The sequence below is a fragment of the Elephantulus edwardii genome, unplaced genomic scaffold (assembly GCF_000299155.1).
Source record: "Elephantulus edwardii isolate Elephantulus edwardi_28Jun2011 unplaced genomic scaffold, EleEdw1.0 scaffold00001, whole genome shotgun sequence".
In the NCBI taxonomy this organism is placed as follows: domain Eukaryota; kingdom Metazoa; phylum Chordata; class Mammalia; order Macroscelidea; family Macroscelididae; genus Elephantulus; species Elephantulus edwardii.
Genome location: NW_006399751.1, coordinates 14,295,074 through 14,317,498, shown reverse-complemented (window position 1 = coordinate 14,317,498; position 22,425 = coordinate 14,295,074). Strand labels below are relative to the sequence as shown.

At 56.3% G+C, this 22,425-nt stretch overlaps 1 protein-coding gene across 4 annotated transcripts; it reads left to right on the top strand.

The window, feature by feature from the left end:
- Nucleotides 1-1,217: 1,217 nt before the first annotated feature.
- Nucleotides 1,218-21,631, top strand: NDRG4 (NDRG family member 4). Of its 4 annotated transcripts, none has more exons than XM_006878729.1 (15): nucleotides 1,218-1,307; nucleotides 5,242-5,286; nucleotides 12,072-12,177; nucleotides 12,342-12,462; nucleotides 12,551-12,613; nucleotides 12,773-12,833; nucleotides 16,529-16,615; nucleotides 16,699-16,755; nucleotides 17,058-17,161; nucleotides 18,050-18,106; nucleotides 18,197-18,248; nucleotides 19,091-19,138; nucleotides 19,291-19,326; nucleotides 19,435-19,486; nucleotides 21,408-21,562. In XM_006878729.1, exons 1-15 carry the CDS (start codon nucleotides 1,236-1,238, stop codon nucleotides 21,560-21,562), a joined length of 1,116 nt encoding a protein of 371 aa, XP_006878791.1. In that variant the 5' UTR covers nucleotides 1,218-1,235. The 4 variants fall into 4 exon arrangements, with proteins under 4 accessions (XP_006878791.1, XP_006878788.1, XP_006878790.1 ...); XM_006878728.1 differs by lacking the exons at nucleotides 1,218-1,307; nucleotides 5,242-5,286 and adding exons at nucleotides 8,871-8,891; nucleotides 20,687-20,725; XM_006878726.1 differs by lacking the exons at nucleotides 1,218-1,307; nucleotides 5,242-5,286 and adding an exon at nucleotides 8,808-8,891 and having other exon boundaries at nucleotides 12,018-12,177; nucleotides 21,408-21,631.
- The last annotated feature ends 794 nt before the right edge of the window (nucleotides 21,632-22,425 follow it).

Sequence of the window (22,425 nt, the reverse complement as noted above, 5' to 3'; positions counted from 1 at the left end):
CCGGTTCATCCTGGCTCGTGATAGCCTGTGTTCAGAGACCTGCTTCGTGGGATTTTTAAGGCTGAGACCGCCAGGCCTGCCTTCTGAGCGCCTCTGTATCCGTACGTTTGGGTGCTTCCAGCCTTTCCTCTAACATAAACAGAGTGTGGCCAGCCTCTTATTAATAGATAAATCACCATGTGGCCTTTCTGATGGTCTTCCTGGGAAATTCCCCTCGGAGAGGAATGCGGACTCCAAGAATATGAATCCCTTAAATAGTTTTGGTTCGTTTTATAAAGCTGCCCTTAGTTTATACACCCACAAACGATCTATGGAAGTACCGATTCCCACACCCTGCCAGCATGGGAATGTTGCCAGCCCATCGGCAGCAAAAAATAAAAGGGATGTGGTGAAGTATGTTGGTTTAATTTTAATTTTTTAAATTTCAAATTAAATTTGAAAGGTCCTCTTTTTCTGTGTTCCTTTGCCAATTGTAGCCCTGTGTTGATTTTTGAGTTTTACTGCTTTGGGGGAATCCAGCTTTGTCCATGCTGATGCCAATGAGCTCTTCTAGGATTGGTGACCTCAAGCCCTCCGGCCGCCTCTCTCCACCAATGTTGTTGTCAGATGCTAGCCAGCCTGCACCAACTCATAAGGGTCCCGGGAGGCAAAGCAGAACTGTATAGAGTTTTCTAGGTTGAAGGCTTGATGGGAGAAATTTCAATGGCTTAGTGGCCTAAAGTGTGTGGCTGCGAAGCAATAGGTCAGTGGTTCAAACCCACCAGCAGCAGCTTGGTGGGCGACAGAGAAGGCTGTCCCTATAGAGAGAGCTCTGTTCTGTTTCTGCTTTTAACAGCCCTGGTGGCACAGTGGCAACGTGTTCCATGAAGACTTATGGTCCTCAGCAATGAATGAATGAAAATCCAAATTCTCTGTAAATGTTCATTAAAATTATTTTTTTAAAAAAAAGAATTATGGTCCTAGAAACCCTATGGGGCGATTCTACCCCTTAAGAGTTGCTGTAAGGCGGGATACTGTTTTAATTTTGAAGGGTAAACAACAGAACAGCATCCCCAGAGCAAAGCCCCTGGGTGACGCCCGCCGTGGGGCAGAGGTGAGGGCTGGAGTGGTCCATCAATGCGGTGGCCTCCGCATGGCTGCCCGCCCCCCGCCCATGACCTGCTCCCGGGGTCCCCCACCGCAGCAGGTTCCAACCCTCCTCCTCCTCCCCAGGGCTGCTGCTCCACGACGTGACCATGGCCGGCCTGCAGGAGCTGCGATTCCCCGAGGAGAAGCCGCTTCTGCGCAGCCAGGACGCCCCCGAGCTGGTGAGTGGTCCCCGCCTGGCTGAGGGCGCCCCCTGGCGGCCAACAGGGAAACCTGGCGCGTTCCCTGCGGTCATGGCCAAGGTCCCCAGCGCTCAGCTGAACTAGCCCCCTGGCCACACACGTTGTCCCCGCCCTCGGCTCCCTTGAGTGCCCTCTCTGCAAAGACCCAGACAGACTCCATGTGGCTTTGGCTGTCTTCGTGGCTGAGAAAAATTAGCAACAAGGACACACAGGCAGGAAAAGACCCTCTGACTTGGCCAAGCTCACACAGCCGGCAGGGAAGGCGGCTGAACTCAGCCCCTGGTTTTGAGTGACCTTCGCTGGTGGTAGTTATCACTGGCTGGTCTGCCCCAGCAGGCTTGAGGAGGCCGCCTGAAGTTCCAGGGCCAATGTGACCAACAGCACCCCCAGGGACTGTGGACCTGAGACTCTCTGGAGTTGCTAAGTTACCCCAAAGCCCCATTGTCTGGGAACCAGGCATGAGACTTCAGGCTTCTTTCTGGCCACGCTTGCCTGGCACACTCACCATCTTACTGGGCATTATAGCATGTACCTCGCTGCCTCGGGGATTTAGAGGTACGTGCTTCCAGCCTCTCATTTACAGAATGGAGAATGAGAAGTCCCGCTTTGGAATTATCAGGAAGTTTCTCTCCACTCAGAAACTCTGAGCAGGAAATGCTGCGGTCTGAGCATCAAGTCGGGATTCAGAGGTGTATGTGTGCGTGTGAGAGAGAGAAGCACTTGTAGATGTGTTCACCAGGCTGTGCCGAGACATCTGGAGGATGGTTGCCCGATGAAGAGAAGGACCTGTGTGTGTGGCCAGGAGTCCTGTCCCCAAGAAGAGAACAGTCTTATCGTTCAGAAAGAACTCTGAGTTAATGTCACGACTTGGCATGTTGGAGGGTAGCCCTCCCCAGAAATGGCCGGGACACCTTGCAGGGCCCTTTGTCCTCATTCCCTTCCCTCCAGGTCCTGGACGTCTGCCCGTGTTCTGAGAGGCCCGTATCATCAGCCTGGCGCTACCCCGCTGGACCTTGAATACGTGGATGCTGTCATTCCACACATTTATAGCACAACTTCCTGGGGCCTGAGGTGCAGCCTGCAACCCCTCCCCACCATCCCTGGCTGCCTACAAGTCTTCTACCATGCCTGTCATATTCCCAGGCTGGAATATTCTATCCCAGAAATAATGCAGACTCGCCCCTCATTTTATTCAGGTCTCTCTATCCAAAAGCCCCTTTCTCCAAAGGGTCTTCCCTGATCACTCGGTCTGAACTTGGCCTTGGACCTTGCCACTCCACTCTTTGCTCTGCCCTTAGGCTCCTGGGAGTGAGGATCTGGGCTCCCCAGCACCTGGCATGGGCCCTTTCACACAGCTGCTCCCAGCAAAGATGGGCTGCGTGGACGCCACAGATTCTGACCCTCCTCAAAACAAAGATCTTTCCCAAAATTGTCTTCTCCCCATAACCAGTCTCTGAGGCACATGAGCAGAGACCAGTTCTCTTGAGAGGATTTGATGGGTGGGGCAGTGGTGGGCTTCAAGGAACTCCTCCATTCTGTCCCAGGCTCTGAAGGGTGGGTGCCATTACAGCTTCACCAAGGGGCTGCTTACTGGGATGTGGTGCATCTGTGGTCCTGACCAATCCCTGTGGTACATGAACTGATGCCACCATGCCTGCCGCTTCAGTGGTGGACACCCCAAAAGGTGTCCTTACCAGGGTGCCGCAAGCTCCATCTTCACCCAGTCTGGCCAACCCATTGTTACTGCCACACCTTCCCTCACTGTGGGGACAGGCTCACCTTTTCTGGGGGTGCTCCCTTCTTTATGGTGCTGCTTCTGCTGCAGTTGGAGGCTGAGATCAGACTTACCCACCTGCCACCTTGACCCAGTGGCCAGCATTCATCACTACAGCGTCCCCACTTTATTGTGTGTGAGGGTCTGTGTTTTATCCCCTGCTGGGGTCTCACATTCTTGAATCGGGTCCCTCTCCTGGCTCCAGCCAGCACACGTCCTGGTGGTGGGCCTGGTCACTTCCACCTTTTCCACAGGTGCATTACAAGCCCTGTCCCCAGTGCTGAGGACCACACTCAGTTCTGCTAGCATTGTATGACAGGTGTTGGTGACAAGCTGGCACTGGCCTTCAGACTCTGCCACTGGGACCTTGGAGTGCTGGTTCAGAGCTGTGACATCAGACAAGTTCTTGTCCACCAGCGGTGTGTGGGCAGCCCTGGTGTCTCTCCTCTTTAAATCTTCCTGAGTTGCTGGATACATGTTCTTGGATTCCAGAGAGAGGTGAATCAGTGTGCATGGTCACCCGTATACCTCAGTCTCTTCAGACTTCTTGCCTTTGAAGACTTGAATGTCAGTGCCAAATGGGCTTGGGGGTTGCTGCTCCTCTTTGTCTGGCACCAGCGTCCCCTCTTGACTCTGACAGCCCCTCTGTGCTCTGTCAGCTCCTCCCAGCTGAGCCCCTCCCACCTCTATTCCCATGTTCATCACCCAGCTCCTCCCAGACTCTGGGCCTCTGGGTGAGTTGGTATTAGTCCAGGGGTGCTTGTTTCTGGGGTTTTTTTTTTCATTCCTGCAGCCCCCCCCATCTACTGGGAACCCCAGATCTGTAAGCACACAGTACATCGTGCCCTTTTCTACCTCATTTTCTTTGAGTATGTTTTTAACGAAAGTGCCACTTCCCGACTCCTCTGATCAGGATAATTGCTCCCTTAGTGTCTCAAACATGAGAAGCTCCCCCGTCTCCGTTGCCGCCCCCGTTGTGCAGGATTCATCAGTAACCAGCCTCAGCCCCTTCCCCCAGGCCTCGCTGCTCTCTCAGAGCCACGTTTGAATCCACTGATCAAAGATGCCCCCAACTCAGCGTAAACGCAGACCTCCTTCAAGCTCTGAGCGCATGAAGCAGGGAGCCAGGCAGACTGAGCCGAAACACCCTTGGAGCTCCAGATGAGAAAGCCTCCTCCTGACTCCCTTCCTGTGTGGGCCTCAGTGTCCCTCAGTGTCGCCGTCCCTAGAGGAGGTGGGATCATAAGTTGCTCCTCTCTGGACTACCCATAAATCATGCAGTTGTCCTCTGCCCGGTGCCTCCAGGGAACTGTCAGACCAGAAAAACTGTCTGGGATGGAGGTGGAAAATGGGAAGACCATGGATTTGGGGTCAGAAATCTCACCGCTGTTGAACTTCACCCTTTTCACCTGTGAAATGGAAATCTTCACATTTTTTCTTTTTTTTATTTTTTTAAATAATTTTAATGAACATTTACAGAGAATTTGGATTTCCATTCATTCATTGCTGCACTTCTCTCCCCACCCAGCCCTCTCCCCCCATCCCCCAGTTCGCTCCTCTCTTTCAAAAGTAAAAGAAAGACTCCCTCCCTGGTACACAGTCCCCCCGCACCCTTCCCACCGCCCCAAGTACATTCCACTATGCAACCTTCATTGTGGACTCTTATGATAACCGTAGTACCCTATCATACATCGCTTTTAAATTATTCAGTCCCTGTTCACATTTTAAATGAGAAAGATAAGTGTCAGCAGCTACTTGCTGGCTCCTCAGCCAAGGACTTGTTCGCTCCATGCCTGCCTCTACCAAAGCCTCGATGGCTGTTAGTGATGTTACAACAGGAAAGGGAATGAAGTGATCTCTCGGTGGTGGTGCAATGATAAAGTGCTTTGCTGCTCACCTAACCCACCCGACTGTGGGAGGGAAAGCCCAGCGATCTGCTTCTAAAGATGATGGCTCAAAAATCCTGGGATGCAGTTCTTGTCACGTGGGGTGGAACCCACGACACTCCGTAACAGCAGCAGCTAGACAGAGCGGGGAGCTGAAACTGTGGCCACTGGGGGTGGGGGGTAATGGCCCGAGCCCCTCGGGGTCCCCCAGGCCCCAGAACATCATCTGTTGCTTCTTTTTCCCTCTTGGCAGGATAACTCCGATGCCTTCCTGTTGGCTGTGGACACAGACTGGAAGGTAGGTTACCATCCAGCCTCCTGAGATGGGAGGCCACCCACCCTGCCTGGTCCCACTGGAGGCTGTAACGCTTTTTGTGTGCCCCAGCCCAAAAGGGCTTTCAGGATCCCCCGACTGGTCTGCTCCCTGCCCAGTGGAGCAATGTTGGAATCACTCTGGCAGCCTTCCTCCCTGAATGCTGGAGAGGACACTGGGGGAAGGAGTGACCTGGAGGACAGAGGCAGAGAAGGGAGTGAAGGATGTTGTCATCTGAATCAGCATTCTGCACCAATGAAAGCCAGGTTGATGCTCAGAAATAGCTCCCGTCTCCATAGCAGCTGTTGCCTGGACAACCATGTCCTCCTTCGGCTGATGCCAGAGTCTCTGAAACCTAAACATGCTTTGTTTCACTTCCTCCTCTCAATGGTTTTGTTCCTGGCCCCACCATGTCACCCCTCTGAGTCCTCATTTATTTCTGGGTGTCTGGCATCAACCATCTGCTTTTTGGAGGCAGAAAAGGGCACTGAGGCCCCGTGGATATCAAAACCTGCTGAGCAAACACAGACCCTTGTAGGACATTCGTCTGGCTGGCTGGAGCTGGCCCCCCGGGCCTGTGCCGTGGTCTGGGCTGCCTCCAAGCCTCGTGACAGCGTCAGCCTTGTGGTCTGGATGACGTGGCAGGGAGCTGGCTCTGCAGTGAGGATGGGCCTGTGCATTTGGTCCTTGGTCACACGCCCTCTCAAGGACGAGAGGGGAGCCTCCAGGCAGCTGAATGTGCACATGCCCGAATCTCCAACACAGCCAGAGTCAAATCCCCCTGGAAGGATGGAAACAGAGTGTGGGATGGAGGCGTGTAAGGGGAGTGGTAAAAGCTGGCCCAGCCTGGCAGGTACGATCAGAGGAGAGCAGAGCAGACCCTCAGCTCCAAAGCAAGCAAGACAGATGGGCCGACAGGTAGTAGCGGAGGGGACTTGCCCTGACACACTGGTGCCACAGCAGCGGGACTGTGGTGGGCGGGGGTGGGGGATTCCTGCCAGACACACCCACACTGGACGGCCCCCATGGAGCAGTTCTGAGGTGGCCCCTGTCACACCCCTGCTTGCTGAGGCTACTGCTTCTAAGCCACCTCTTCTGCCCCCTCCGTGGGGCTCTCTGAAGAACACCCCAACAGGGTGCCGACCTGAATCTGAAAACCCTCCCAGATAAAGGGCAGCTCGTGCTCAAAGGAGCCCATGCCAGTCTCTCTCTGGTGTTTTTTTTTCAAAGCATCTCTAAGTTTGGCTGCTAGGAAGGCTGAAGCTGGCTGAGCTTTTACCCTGTTGGACAGGGGCAGGCGGCGTCACTGCTCTGGCTGCAGTGAGCCAGACAGGGACGTGGCAAAGGGACACGTGAGAGCCAGCCAGACTTGGGTCCAGGTCCCAGCCCTGCTGCTTCCTGGCCACACGTTGCTGAGGACAGGTCACTCCCCCTCAGCTCTGTCATCTGTGTGGAGAGACAGGGCTCAGTGCCCATCTGTGCAGTGTTAAAGGTCGGGTACTGTCTGCACGCTGAACATTTACACTTCTGGTAACCCTCAGCTGACTAACCAGAGAGGCTACCAAGGAATAGGTTGCCCATCTGTCTCCTGTGGAACAGCTAGTGGATTTGAACCACATACCTCTGTGTGGGCAGCATAATTCCTTATCACTAAGCCACCAGAAGGGAGCTTTGGGGCCCAGTGGTAAGGAGTTGGGCCAGCAACCCAAAGGTATGTGGTTCAAATCCACCAGCTGCTCCACAGCAGAAGAATGGGCAGTCTCGTCCCCTGAGATTAAATGATTCTGAAAACCCACTGGAGGGTCAGCTACGGGTCAGCTCCAGCTTGACAGTATAAAACAACAGCAACAACAACAAACCACCAGCGCTCCCACTTGTGCAGTACGCACTTTTCCTTCCATCCACAGATATGGAGGCTCACAGAGGTTGAGTGACTTGCACACAATGGGGGAAAAATAGCAGAGCTGTGATTGGTACGAGGGACTGGTTGGCCCCAGAGCCTGGCTGTCAGTCACCACGTGGTTGGGATCCAGACTTGAGCTTCCTCTGCGAGACCACAAGGTTGCAGAACTCCAGGCAACAATTGGGGAGCCTGAGGCACAAAGAGGTTGAAATTTGCTCAATGGTCAGGGCTCAAGCAGGTCTGTGTGGTTCGAAGCCAGGGAGCTGAGCAGACATGAAGGCTGGGGACATAGAGGAGTGGGCAGTGTTAGGAGGCAGCTTCTCACCTGGTTCAGAGGTTGGAGTTTGATTGGGTTACATAGGGGTTGGAGGGGGTGGAGACTTGGCAGTTACCCTCCGTCCCTCATGCAATAGGACACTCCTTGTCCTCTTGGAAGAGCATATGTGAGGACCAGAGGACAGGGCTGCTGGGATGGGGTGTCTGAGCTTCTTCCTGTGCTGAGGACAGAGCATAAGACCTGAGGTACAAGGGGGTCACCTGCTGCCCCCTGGCACTCTGGAGGATGGACACAGACAAGCAATCTGCTCCAGGCCCCCAGAGCAAGAGGACAGAGGTGGGGAAGGGGTGGTTTTGTTCCCCACCCACTGGCTCCCAAACAGATGTTGTCTAGATTGTCAAGCTGTGAGGCGCTCCAGGGCCGAAGGTGAGGCTGTCAGTGCAGGAGGGGGGCACGTGATGTGTTCCAGGCCCAGCGAGACAGAATGGGGGCAGAGGCAGCCAGAACTCCGCCTCCCCGTCGCTCTCCTTTTCTCAGCCTTGAGCTCCCTTCTCTGCTCACCTCCTTGGCCCATTTCCTCTCCTCCTCTGCCTCCCTCCCCACCCCCTTCTCTCTCCTCTGCTCTCTGGCGCCTCTGCCCAGGTCCTGCATCCTACTCCCGAGAGACCTGGGAGCTAAGCTCCAGGAAACGAGGGGTCTTGTCTGCTGTGATAGGTTGGCTGCTGCACCCTCTTCTTGAAGCTCAATAGGGGTGCCCTCCATGCCCCTAGGCCCAGAACCATCCTTGCAGCGACGGTCTGCAGGCTTTGGGTAGCCGTGGACAGTATGTGAGCTGCACTAGGGAAGCAGGATCTTCTCCAAGGTGCTGGCCATGCCTATCACGCCCAGGCTCGTTGGGGGCACTGGATGCTGAATGTGCTTATCCAGGGCGTGCCTGGGTGTCAGCCGCGACCTGTCCTGCGAGTGGTGTCTGTTGAGTGGCACTTGTGTGCAGGGCATGCCTGTCCCTCTGCCCCTGGGACCCTTGTATGTATAGCTGCAGCTGCTGAAGCACGAGAGATAACGGGACCATCCAAGATAATGTGTTACTGGGGGCGGGAGCAGCAAGCAGCAGTGCTGGGGGTGGGAGCGAGAACCTCGGAAGCCAATAGGAGCCCGAGTCGTCTCCCAGTAGCCAATCGGGGAGCGGGGGCGCGGGCGAGCGAGTGGCTGCTCCCGAGTCCCGCAGGGAGGGGCGGGCCCTGGCAGGGCCGAGATCCTGGTATAAATGTCCTGGGATCGAGGCCCCATCACACGTTCGTCCGTCTCTGCCCCATCGCCCCTTCCCCGGAGTGACTCAGGCTTTTGTCAGTCCTTCCTGGGCGAGTCGGGGCCCTCCTCCTCCACACGATGCCGGAGTGCTGGGACGGGGTGAGTGGCTGGGACGCGGAGGCAGGCACCCCTCGCCTGGTGTCCGGCAGGCTGACCCTGCAGACGCCCCTCGTGGGCAGCCCTCGAGGGCTGCGAGGTGGTGGGGAGCGCGCAGGGTCGGTGGCATCCGCGGAGAAGGCCTGGCTGGGTCTGGGCCTTGCTGTGTGTCTGCAAGGGGAGCCCAGGAGGTGACCCCCCGAGGGTGTCTGCAGGCGGCTGACCTCCTGCTGGCCTTGGGGGGTGTGGGGGTGGTTTGAGTATCCTCCTTTCTTCCTTAAGAACTAAGTGCAGGGCTCCTCGGGGGTCCCCAGGGCACTTAGGCGTCAACCAGGCAGACAGCTCCGTGGCGCCCCGGGAGGCTTGGGTCCCTGGCAGGGAGGGGGCGGAGAGCGGTCCTCGTGCCTCATTTTGTGGGTGGGCGAGGGCGGCACTGGATTCCTGGGCCCGGGATGGGGGGCTCACGGTGCCAGGTGGGTGCACCCCACCCCTGGGTCTGCAGGTGCACAGCACTTGGGCCGTTATCCTCAGGGAGGGAGGAGGCAAGGCCGCCACCTCCCCCCCTCCCGCCTCCCAGACCCGCAGACCAAGGGATCGATGGTGGGATCGATCACTCGCCCCGAGGTGGCATCAGCCCAGCTTGCGCAGTCGTCCGTGGCCAGTCGTCCGTGGCATCACTGAGCCTCCCCCTAATGTCCCCTTTCCCTCCAGCGCCCCAGCTTTTTCGCTCGCGGGCGCTGCAGCCCTCAAGGTCACGGGCGAGGGGAGGTGGGACGTCAGGCTCCCCCCCCCCCCACTGCGGCAGCTGCCAGCCGGCGCCCACCTGGGGGCGGGGCAGGGAGGGCTCTGACGTCACCCGGAGCCAATGCGAGCGCTCGGCCCCAGGGTTTGGGGGACTCAGAGCTTGTACTGCGGCTGGAGGGGGTCCCCCCCGCCCTGTGCAGCGATAAGAATAATAGGGGAGCTCGATCTGAGCTCCCGGCTGTTGGACGGTTCGCAGGACAGCAGGAGGGTTCGGCCAAGGTCACGAGGCCACACGGGAGGGGCGTCAGGGGCTGGTGAGCCCTGCCCTGGCCCAACCTTCCCTGCCCCAGGGGAGCTGAGCCTTCGCGGGGCCAGCACTGCAGCTGGACGCACTGCGGGATCAGGCCTGAGTGGCTATACCAGGACTGGACCGGGACCAATATGGCCCTCCTCAGCAGTAGGGGGCCAGACATAACCCCACACAGCCCGGGTGGGGAGGCCTGGGTGGGAAAGGCGGCCAGCGAAGGCCCAAGCCTCCAGCCTCTTACGGTGACGCTGACTTGGGAATCTGCGCTGAGAACTCCCCGTAACGCAGGAAGCATATTGCAGCTATCCAGCATGTGTGCCTCATCAAGGCCAGAGAAAGATCAAGTGCGGCAGGGACCCCCAGCAGGAACAGCCAGCTGTGTGTGTGCACACCCCTCCCCCCCCACGCTGGCACCTTGTAAGCCTAGTGCCTTCCCTGGCCTTGACCTTGGCCCATCACTTCTTTTTGAACCTCAGCTCCCTTCTCTGTGGCTTGGGTCTATATGAGGAGCAAATGAGAACTGTGTCCAGCCTGTGGCTGGTGAGCAGGAAACCGATTTTTTTTTACAGACTCTCACCATCAAGACACCAGAAATCAGAGCAGAGAGAGGGAAGCCCGTGGTGGATGTGGGCTTCCTGGAAGTTAGCAGGACCTCAGCAGTGGGAGGGTGGCTCCCACAGGCGGCCTCTAGTTTCAGACTGGTACCACCTTGTCACTATCCACAAGAGACACGGTTCCAGACAGTGGTCCTCTGGACCTGGACCCACGAGAGCCAGTCTCCCCTTTCCTGTCGAATCCATTCCCTCTGCCTGAGGCAGTTGCCCTGCATCAGCCAAGGGCCTCCAAAGTCACTGGCCCTGTGCATCCCAGGTCCCTTCTGTCCTTGACCCTGGCCCACCTCTGGCTGACTGGGGCACCCCGCTATGGTCCAGGACCACCATGCTGTAGCCTGGACTGTTAATTCAACTCTGACAGGCCCTCTTGGAATCTCTTGATGCAGAGGGACCAGCCAGCCAGGCATCTCCCCAGGGGTCAGGGAGGCCCAGGCACAGCCACCCCCCCCCCGCCCCCATCCTCTCTGAGTCCCACACATCCCCCAATTCTCTGAGTTAATCCTTACAAAGTCCCCCTAAGGTAGCTCTAAACAGAAGGTGACACATCCTCTCAGAGTCACACCCTCGAGATGGTTGGATCTTGAACTTACAGCAGTAGAACCACTGTTTCCCCTTGGATCAGTGGCCCTGAGCAGCAAAGCCAAGAGTGTGAGCACAGGAGGATTCCAGAGTGGGCGCTGGGAAGGCCTTTAAGGATATGCGTGGGCTCTAGCCTGGGGCCTAGCCTTGAGGAACCTGGGGGAAAGCGTTCAGTGTGGAAGGACGGAGGTTCTGGTGGCCTAGTGGCAAGAAGCTGCGCTCCAGTCCCCGTGTGGAAGGACCAGGGGCCTGGAGATGGGACCAGGGCAGGTGGAATGGGGTCTGGTTTATCAGGTACTCCCACAGGGACTGTAATTCCTGGGTAAGGAGAACAGTTCATATAATCAGCTGGGAACAGAAAGGTTGGAGGTTCAAGTTTACCTAGAGGCAGCTCGGAAGAAAGCCTTCTTGATCTGCTTCTAATAACTCAGCCAACGCACACCATACGGGGCGCAGCTCGACTCTGGCACATCTGGAGTTGGGATCATGGCGACCTGAGAGCAGCTGGCAGTGGTCCAGCCATGGCTATTGGGAGCATTTTCCCCTACAGGAGCAGGGAGCCCTTGAACGGTCCTCAGATGAGGCGTTCCAGGAAGGGGTGAGGATCAGCCTGGCTGAAGGGGCTGGGGGCAGGTTGTCCCCAAGGCCGCAGGATGGAGAAAACAAGCCTTGGCCCCGAGGGCTGAGGGTGGGCTGGGGCTTGGCTTGCTGGCTGCATTCGCCAGGCCTGGCACTTGACACTCCAGTTCACCTTATTCCTTAATATGCCTGGGACGGCTGCTCCATCCGGTCTGTCCTCTCTGGGGACTGTTCAGGATGATGGGAATGGGATGCCCCAGATGGGAACCCCAGCCAGACCCAACAGCCCATAACCTCATTCCCCAGGAGACCCAGGGGTGGGGGCTCCCCAAAGCGTCCAGCTCTGTCTGTCTCCTCCAGGAACATGACATCGAGACGCCTTACGGCCTTCTGCATGTGGTGATCCGGGGCTCCCCTAAAGGGAACCGCCCGGCCATCCTCACCTACCATGATGTAGGCCTCAACCGTAAGTGACCAGCCTCACGGGGCCCTCGAGTCCAACCCCCTCCCTAAGGGGTCCCCAGCTGAGCGCTGGGACCTTTGCCGTCTGGGCCTTGGTTTCCCCTTGGGCCCTGAGCTTGACCAGCTCTGTCCTTCACTTAACCACAGCGGAGAAATATGTCTTTGCAGACAAGCTGTGCTTCAACACTTTGTTCAACTTTGACGACATGCAGGAGATCACCAAGCACTTTGTGGTCTGCCACGTCGACGCCCCCGGGCAGCAGGTGGGGGCGTCGCAGTTCCCTCAGGGGTAGGTACTCTGAGCCCCACCCCCCTCAGTGTTCCCCCGACTCTTGGCCCAGGCTGCCCTGAGCCCTGATGGCCTGTTCTGCCTGCAGGTACCAGTTTCCCTCCATGGAGCAGCTGGCCGCCATGCTCCCCAGCGTGGTGCAGCACTTTGGGTGAGGCCTTATACTGGGGAGCAGGGGTGCGCAGTACTGCCCCAGAGCCGCCAGGCTCCAGCTGAGGGCTGAGGTGGGGCTGGCCCCGGGGAGGGGGTACAAGAGCATCATGGGAATAGCACCCACAGTCCTAGATTTACCAGTCATGTTGTCTGCCAGGTTCAAGTATGTGATCGGCATTGGAGTGGGAGCCGGAGCCTATGTGCTTGCCAAGTTTGCGGTGAGTGATCCCCCCCCACCATGGGAATACATTCCCACAATGCCTCAGGTCTCTCCCAGAGTGACCCTTTGGCCACAGCGAGGTCTTCCTGCTGTCTCTCTGTTCTCCTTCTCCAGCCACCACTTTGTACTTCTTTTTTTTTTTTGGTGCTGAAACCCTGAAGTGAACCAACCACTTGTACTTCTTTTACATTTGAGTCTGTTTTCCTTTTTTCCCCCCTCTAAGGAAAATTTTTTAAAATTACTCTTTCAAATTTCTCTTAGCAAACAGATGATACAACTAGTTGCTCTAATCACTAAGTAAGAATTAGCTTGCTATAGGACGTACTTGATGGCACCTAACAATTAAGCTAGAACAGACAGATAGGTCTTGGAGAACGTTCAGCCACAGTGCTCTTTAGAGTCTAGCATGGTGAAGCTTCATCTCATGTACTTTGGGCTTGTTCTTAGGGGGGACTATTCCTTGGAAAGAGACCTCCTGCTTGGAAAGGTGAAAAGTCACCCAAAGACAGGAAGAGTGTCAATGAGGTGGATTGACACAGTGACTGCAGGAACGGGCTCTAGTGTCTGTCAGAGCTGATGAGGACGGCACAGGATAGAGCAGGGTTCAGGTGGGTTGCTATGAGTCATCCTCGACTTGCTGGCACCTGACGAGAACACAACAATTAACCTAGAGAGAGTACTGGTCTGATGGCTTAGTGATAAGTGATAATTAAGCTGCCAACCCAAAGGTCTGCAGTTTGAATCCACTAACTGCTCTGAAGAAGAAAGATGGGCAGTCTCCGCCTATGTGATTTACTGCCTCTGAAAATTCAGTGGTGGGTCAGCTTTGAGTCAATTCCAACTCAGCAGCACTCAACACCATCATTAATTAAGCTGGGGAACTCTGAAAGGAGTTGTGTTACCAACCTGAAGGTGAATCCACCAGCTGCTCAACAGGAGAAAGATGGGCCATTTCCTCCTGTGTGATTTACTGCCTCTGAAAACCGGCTGGAGAGTCAGCTAGGAGTCAGTTTCAACTTGATGGCTCCCAACAACAATTAAGCTAAAGGGAGTTCTGCTGGCCTGGTGGTAAGGAAGTGATGGCCAACTCAAATGCAAGTGGTTAGAAACCGCAGCTTCTCTGTGGGAGGAAACAGGGCATTCTTCTCCCGTGTGATTTACAGCTTCTGAGAGCACACTGGCAGTCAGTTCTGATTTACGTGACAACGTTTAAGCTAGTGTACTCTCCTCAGGTAAAGACTGTCGACCGCAGAAACCCCACGGAGAAGGGTCACTGTGAACAGAACCGACTCGATGGCAGGGGACTTGGTTTTGATTTAATTAAGCTAATAATTAAGCCCGAATAATGCTTACCCCCAAATGACACTTATATTAACTTTATGAGATTTAAAGAAAGTCTTATTTGAAAAAATACTGTGCTGGGTAGGAGCTTCTAAGTTTCTCACCTCTAAAAACAAAGACTTTCATTTTAGGATTAAAAATTAATACTTTAATATTAACCTGTATTATAACAAATGATTGGCAGTATTGGAATCCAGGCTTTAGGGAGTCATGGGGGCTGGATGAACACTTGAGCCTTAAGCCTTTTAAACCTTAAACCAGAAATATATTGTAAAGATTTCTTAACACCCAATAGTAGATCAGTTGAACTAGTAAAGGATGCCTGCCTCGAGGGAACAGTAAGTCAAAAAGTAGGCAATTTAGGGACGGCGAGTTTATGCAGATGGAGGAAGAAAGAAGGATGAGAAAAGTTATATGGCTGAAAAAACGTAATCGCCGTCAGGGAAGGTACATGCAGAAACTGTTGCATTGTTGCTGGGATACTGATGTGTCTGGACTCAATGAAAATAAATTTCAAACACACACACACACACACACACACACACACACACACACACACATGCACATACGACCTAGTAGCCTTAACTTCAACTGTAAACAGAACACATTCCTGTTCTGTTAACTGCAGACCATTCCCTGCCACTCCAGACAGACCTGGCACAACTCTTGTGCGGTCGATGTACATATAAACATCTCCCTGTAACATGGGCAGTGAAACAGATAATGCGGATCGGTGTTACAATGTCCAAGGACCTCTATTGGTGCAGTGGTTAAATTTTTGGCTGGTAACCAGAAGGTCAGCAGTTTGAATCTGCCGGCCGCTCTACAGAAGAAAGATGGGACGGTCTGTTTGCATAAAGATTTTTAGAGCCTAGGAAATGCCGAGACTGCTCCGCTCTATCAGAGTCCAGAATCAGAGTTGGAATCTACGGCAGTGGGTTTGGTGGTTGGCTTGGTTGCGATATTTGATGTAAAACAAGCTGTAAAGAGGCCCATTTCCTCGTTCCAGTCATTAGGAACAAGGCCATCATTTTCTGTAAGCACAGAAGGGAAAAAGAAAAAGGTCTGCAGACATCACCACCAGATACGCTGTTGAAGATGTGTGTGCAGCCGTTTGATAGGCAGCGCCGGGGGGGGTGTAGCCAGTAGGGACGTGCTGCTGGCGGGAAGGCAGCGTCTCTGACGGTTCAACTCCGTTAGCAGCCCCGAGGGAACAAGATGGGTGTTCTCCTGCGCTTCCACTTACAGCCTCCCAGAAACCTGCTGGCGTTTTAGCGAGCAGGTGGTTCTGACTCGATGACAGTGAGGGAGTGAGTGGATCATTTTATAAAGGTGTATGAAAAGCAAAGCATCATGCTTGGAAGGGTGGAGGGAAGCACAGGAGAGGAAGACCCCGGGTGAGGTGGACTGACACTGTAACTGGGGCAATGGGATTAGGTGGGCTGGAGTCAGTGAGACTGGCTCAGGACAGGGCAGGGGTCAGAGCTGTTGGTCATAGGGTCACTGTCAGTCACAGGCAACTCAATGGCACATCACAACAGTATTAAAAGATTAAAAGCAGGGAACAACAATCTTGAAAGCAGTGGGGAAACAATAAGGCAAAGTATTATTATTATTATTATTTATTATTATTATTATTATTTTGTGTGTGTACCATCAAATTGGATCTGACTGGTACAGGAAGAGATTGGCCCTCCTTCTCCAGCAGAGCATTTGGTGGATTTGAATCGTGCACCTCTGGGATTGCAGTGCAGCTTCTTGCCACTGGGCCACTAGAACTCCCTAGGCAAAGAACCTTAAAAGGCTAGATTTAAGGGTTGGACTGCTAATTGGAAGGTCAGTAGTTAGAAATCCCCAGCTGCTCCACAGGAGAACAGTGAGGCAGTCTTCTGTTAAGATTTGCAGCCCTGGAATGATGGAGGGTGGTCACGAGTTAGAAGTGACTCAGTGGCAGTGAGCTTAAGGGGAGGGAGAAAGCAGGCATCAGTGCACAGAATAGAACTGCCCACAGTTTTCTCGGCCATATCTTAATTGAAGCAGACGTGCCAGGCGTCTCTTCATGGCACTCGTAGGTAGCTCCAAACCATTAAATCTTAGGTTATTCGTACGCCGGCACTGCTGTGAATCCCTTTAACTGATCCACAATTTACAACACAGGGCGGAAGGCCCTGCCCTGGAGGCCACAGCCCAGGGGGCTCCTTCATGCAGCCAGTCGACCCGTCATTGGCACCATGATGCCTGTGTTGAGCATTTCCAACCCCTTCACCCTCCTAGCCACTGGTGAGATGGTGGGAAGATGGGGGCTCCTTGTGCACCCCCGTGTCCACCCAGTCCTGTCTCCCCTCACTACAGCTCATCTTCCCTGACTTGGTCGAGGGGCTGGTGCTGATGAACATTGACCCGAATGGCAAAGGCTGGATTGACTGGGCTGCCACCAAGGTCAGTCGGGGAGCCTGGGGTGGATGTGGGGGTGGGGGTACAATGGGTGGGCTGCAGTCACACTGTTCCCCCTCCAACTGCAGCTGTCCGGCCTGACCAGCACGTTACCCGACACAGTGCTATCCCACCTCTTCAGCCAGGTAATGAGGTTGGAGGTGAAGGTGGCGGGGGACCCTCTGCAGATTCTGGCCAGCAGAGGGGTGGGGTTAGAGTCCACGTTGACTCATCTCTAGAGCTGAGGCCAGCGGGGGCAGCCACTCCATGTCTCCCTGGGAGCCACTGAGTTAGAAGCACAGACAGAGGCGGGTGCCCTCGCTTCCTCAGGCCCAGTCCGTCCGGATTGGGCACAGGCTGCTCTAGCCCTGACCCCCGGCCTGGCCGAACTCTGTCTCTCTGCTTGTCACCTTCCCTCTGTGTACCCTCGTCTCCTCCCCTGGCCCAGGAGGAGCTGATGAACAACACGGAGCTGGTGCAGAGCTACCGCCAGCAGATCGGAAACGTGGTGAACCAGGCCAACCTGCAGCTCTTCTGGAACATGTACAACAGGTGTGTGCAGCGCACCTAGGCCAGGGGTCCTGCCCCACACAGCCCGTGGCAGGGGCCAGCCCTGGGGGGGCCTACCCAACACAGCCCGTGGCGGGGGCCAGCCCTGGGGGGGGCCTACCCAACACAGCCCGTGGCAGGGGCCAGCCCTGGGCGGGCCTACCCAACACAGCCCGTGGCAGGGGCCAGCCCTGGGGGGGCCTACCCAACACAGCCCGTGGCAGGGCCCAGGCAGCAGCTCTTTCCACTTTGCGGATGAGCACAGTGACCCATCAAAAGGGCTCGCTCTTTGCCCAGGGTCACTCCTCACCCCATAACGGGTAGAGTGTAGTCCGGGAATGAAGTTCTGCACGCTGCGCCTTTGGGGTAGAGCTGGCCAGGAGCCCCTGGGGAGCATTGAAAGCAGCTGTGGCCCTTGATGGCCCTTTAAAGGAGTCCCTGCAGGGGGGCAGTCAGGAGCTGACACACTCCCACCTACTCACCCCCTCACAAAGATGTATTTCTCAAGCACCAGCTCCTGGGTAGTGCATTGGCAGTGGCAGGCGAGAGAGGGCACATCCCGCCACAAGATAGTTCTGTCCTCCGCTGATGGGCGCTCTGGGGACGTGAAAAGCATGAACTGAGGGTCTAGGAAGATTTCTGGGTAAAGTGTGCCCTGAAGCCCCCGGCACACAGGCCAGGTGATACCTCCCTGCTTTATAAACGAGTCTGCCCCACTGTTCAGCAAAGGATCCAAGGCCGGCTCTGTGCTCTCTGCTCTGAGACTGGCCCTCGGGGCTGAACCAGAGTTGGCAATGGGCTAATAGGGCATTGACAGTGTGAGGTGTGGGGATCCTCTCCTGGGGTCTCCTTCTGCTGGGATGCCCACCTCTACCTTGATCTCTCACCCAGCCGCAGAGACCTGGACATTAACCGGCCTGGGACGGTGCCCAATGCCAAGACGCTCCGGTGAGTGCCCCTTGTCCTCCTGCCTACCCTTGTCTTTGCCACCCCCATGCTCCCACACTGACCAGGCACCCTCTCCCTCTGTGTCCGCAGCTGCCCTGTGATGCTGGTTGTCGGGGACAACGCGCCTGCCGAGGATGGGGTGGTAAGTGGGGGTCAGCCCAGCCCAGCCAGAGAAGCCTAGAGGACAAGCACTGTACAGTGGAATTCTTGTCACGCTTCCTGCCATCTTGACATTGTCATGACCTGGTGTTCCCAAGACACATGAAGATGGGTGGGCACAGGGAGGCAGGGACCAGGGCTGAGCTATGTGATGGTCCAGTCTCCCACCTCCACGCTCTTTAAATCTGAGTCTGAAGGTTTTCTTTATCATTCGATAGATTCATTACCAAGGACATAAGTAGTCCTGTCTTGTCACCGTTTCCATCTGCCTTGGGGACAGTGACTCACCTTTCCTGCCTGACTCTGGGAGCGGGCAGCCTGGGATGGCACATGCCCCTCCGACAGAGGCTGCTGCAGAGTGGGCCCGGGGTACCCCGGTGCACAGCAACTCCTTCCTGTGACTTGAGGAGGCCTGGCAGTGCAGAGCGTGACTGTCACCATCCTGACCCCAGCAGCGGCCTCGCGCTGTCCTGTGGACCTCTGACTCCTGCCTGGTCTCCGCCCTGAGACCTGCAGACCTGGCCCTTTCCCAGCCACTCCACCGGGGCGGCCAAGCCCCTTCAGACTTTGCTGAGCCTCTGCCCCTTATGAGCGGCCCTGGAGTTCTCGGGGTGTCCTAGAGGCTGCTAACTGGTCTCCAGGGTCTTTGCCGGGATCGCAGGGGTGAAGCCTATCTGCCTCCCCAGCACACCTCTCATCTTACCAGTGAGCCTCAGAACTCTGGGTGTGGGACCCACTTAGCACACAGGATGCCCCCCGCCCCCCATCCTGCCCTCAGGTCTCTCGGGACCTTGCTTTCTGCTGAAGCTGCCTCCCTGCCCCCAGGTGGAGTGTAACTCTAAGCTGGACCCCACCACCACGACTTTCCTCAAGGTGAGGCCTCCCCCTCCCCAGCCCTGAGCCAGACCACCCTGCACAGCCCAGCCTCCGGGGTCTGGTTGGGGCCAGGCCTGCCTGGTCAGGGGGACTTGTCCATATGCGGGTGGGGCAGCTGTGCTACGCTGACCCTGCTCTCTCCTCTGCAGATGGCAGACTCCGGGGGGCTCCCCCAGGTCACACAGGTGAGGCTCTGGGCCTTCCCTCCCTGAGCACCAGCCCGGAGTTGGGGATCCAGGCTCCCCTGACCCCAGGCAGCCGTCAAAACATGTCCCTGCCCCACCCCCTTGCAGCCTGGGAAACTGACGGAAGCCTTCAAATACTTCCTGCAGGGCATGGGCTACAGTAAGTACATGCCCCACCCCTGCCCTGGACACCAGTGGGGGTCACGTTATTGGGATTGGCATCCAGATGCTGGGGAGGCTGTGGGTGTGTGCACTGTCATTTGGCCTCAGACTGTGTTGGGGGAGGACACACGAGGACTCCCGGTTGTGTTCTCAAAGCTGTGTGTTAGCAGCACCCCAGCTCTCCCTGCTGTGCCCTTGGGGAGAACTTAGGACGCTGTGTTGGTGGCAGTGCTGGGCTCTTCTCCCGACACTGGGTGGGGAACCAAGGATGTTGAGTGGGACAGAGCACTTACTCCTGTTCCCACCGAGAATCCCTCTGTCATTAGTGGTGTGTGGTGCCCGTCATGGACGTGGCTTGGAGTGCAGGGACCTGGGAGGACAGGTGCGACCATCTGGATGGGAAAGGAGCAGACAACAGCTGGGGCGTGGGGAGCATATCTGAGGACCCTGAGCTAGTAGCGGCTGAGGGACTGAACTTGCCTCGTCTCCCTCTTCACACCTCACCCCAAGTTTTTCCTTTAAGCAGATGAAGAGAGGCCCATCCCAAACATGCACGCACACTCTTCTGTCTCCTCTCCTGGGAAGCAAGCCTACTTGGCAATTTTGTTTTCCCGTCCAGACGCGCATCCCAGGAGCTTGGGAGGATGGGGGGCAGGGCTGGCATAGATCCCTCTGTTCCACCGGGGCTGCAGCCCCTTTGGACAAGTGGGGCAAAGAGAGACCAAGGCCCATATCAAGGCTCCGTTGGCACTTCCCAGCATGGCCACATCCAGGGGACATTTGTGGGACAGACAGACGAGTCCCACTTGCCAAATTCTGGGACAAGTTCTCGGGGTTAAACATCACCAGGCAGCCCAAGTCTTGAGAAGGATGGTGGGGCTCTGCGGGGCTCCCCAGTTCCACATGTGGGGAGACTGAGGCCCAGCAGAGTAACGAAGGTTTGGGCCTGGGACAGAGGCCCCAGCACCCAGCCAGGCTGGACTTAGCAGCTGCTAAGTCTCCTCACCCTGTTGTTGGGACCCCACCGTGGCACGGAGGTTCCCTGTGCCTTGGTGGGTGGGCCGGACCGGGCCCTCTGTGCCGGTTCCGTCTCCTCCCTCCGGCCCGTCCGAAGGCTCTGCGTCAGCGGACCACGCGCTTCACCCATGTTCTGTGTCTCCCCACGCCCGCCCCCCTCTGGCTCTGTCTTCTCTCTCAGTTGCATACTTGAAGGACCGAAGGCTAAGTGGAGGAGCAGGTAGCCGTGTGGCGAACCCCACCACTGCATGCCCCCCACCCCCAGCCCCCTCTTCTATGCAGTGCTGCAGCCAGGCTGCATCTTGCTGTCGTTTGGAACCTTTTGTGTCTTGCTCAGCTCAGAAGCCCCTGGTCCTCGTGGGCTCAGGCCTGTTGTGGGCTCTGGACTGGCTGAGCGTTTCTGCTTCTAGACTGTGGCAGCTGTGGCTTTCAGAGCTCTGGGTGCTTGGAACCAGACCCCATGTCCTGTGGGGTGCCCGGCCATACGAGTCTCTCCGATGAAACGGAAGACATTGACATAGGGTAGTTCAGGCCACCCCACCTTATCCTCCTCCTTCCCAGAAACAGCCCTAACCACCCACCCCCTGCAGTATCCTTCTGAAGGAAGCAGAGTTGGACATGCCCCATCCCTGCACCGGCTCAGGGCTTGTCCGGTCAGTACCCACCCTGGACTGGCCTGGGCTCTGGATGGCTGTGGAGAGGCCGGGCCCCTGTGGCACCCTCCCTGCTGCTGACGCTGCATGCCATGGGCTTGACAGAGCAGCCACCAGCGGCCTGGCCTGGGCCCCTGGGTGCCGTCGGAAGATGGTCTCGCTGGCTGCTTCGCTTGTGTGTCCTTCTCCTGTGTGGCGGTGCCCGGCCCCGTCTCTTGCTCCTCTCACCTGTCTGGTTTGTGCCCACAGTGCCTTCGGCCAGCATGACGCGCCTGGCCCGCTCTCGCACTGCCTCCCTCACCAGCGCCGGCTCTGCGGACGGCAGCCGCCCACAGCCCTGCACCCACTCGGAGAGCAGCGAGGGGCTGGGCCAGGTCAACCACACCATGGAGGTGTCCTGCTGAAGATGCCCACCTGCCCGTCCACATCAACCGCCCCTCCCCCGTCCCACTGCCATCCTTATGCCTGCTCATTTCTCCTTAGTTTATTTTTGTGAGGGTTTAGGGGAGGAAATGGGGTTACTTCTCTCTCTCTCTCTTTTTTTTAAGAAAAGAAGGGGTCTATCTTAGATGCTGCAGCCAGACAGTCTTTAGATGGCTTGAGGAACTCACTACCCACTTCCCACAACTCAGTCAAATGAAATTGGAGGACTTGAGCCCCTCTTGTCCACCCCTCAGCAGTCCAGGCACAGATAGACCGACCTGGGAGGGGCTTGGGGAACAGGACAAGAACCTGAGTCCTCACATGAGGATCCAGGATCATCTCTTGATTCTGGAAAGGGAGCAGGCTTGAGGATAGACTGGAGCTTTGAGGGGACGGTGGGTGGTGGGTGCTGGACAGCAGGAGCACAGAGTCCAGCTCGGGCATAAGACCCAAGAGACAGTGGCAGGGAGCGTTAGGGGTCTAGGAGTTCTGGCACCCTGAAGGCCCCTTCTTCCAGCCTTGCCACCGAGCAAGTCTGTTTGGGGGTTTTAAGTGCGTGGAGCCATCATCAGAACTGTGGCCACGTGGGAGTGGGGACGTTCCCAGCAGGCAACAGTTTTCCTGATTCTCTGGGCCTGGCTAATTCTGGAGGGTCGGGTAGAAGGAGTCTGAAAGGGATTTTCTCTGCCCAAGGAAGGCAGACTATGGAGGACACCAAGGAACCCCACACATTGCCTTTTCTCACGTGATCCTGTCCCCAAAGCAGAAGTTGGCCAGCTAGCGGACCTGTATGTGTTGTCCTTGGGTTGCCAGAGATGGTGGCGGTGGGGATTTGCAACAGATC

Excerpts from the sequence above, each read along its gene's own strand:
- NDRG4 (XM_006878729.1), top strand. The coding sequence starts at position 1,236 with ATGGCCGGCCTGCAGGAGCTGCGATTCCCCGAGGAGAAGCCGCTTCTG. Across the intron at positions 12,834-16,528 it reads ATGTGCTTGCCAAGTTTGCG|CTCATCTTCCCTGACTTGGT; the intron begins GTGAGTGATCCC and ends CCCTCACTACAG. Across the intron at positions 16,756-17,057 it reads TATCCCACCTCTTCAGCCAG|GAGGAGCTGATGAACAACAC; the intron begins GTAATGAGGTTG and ends CCCCTGGCCCAG.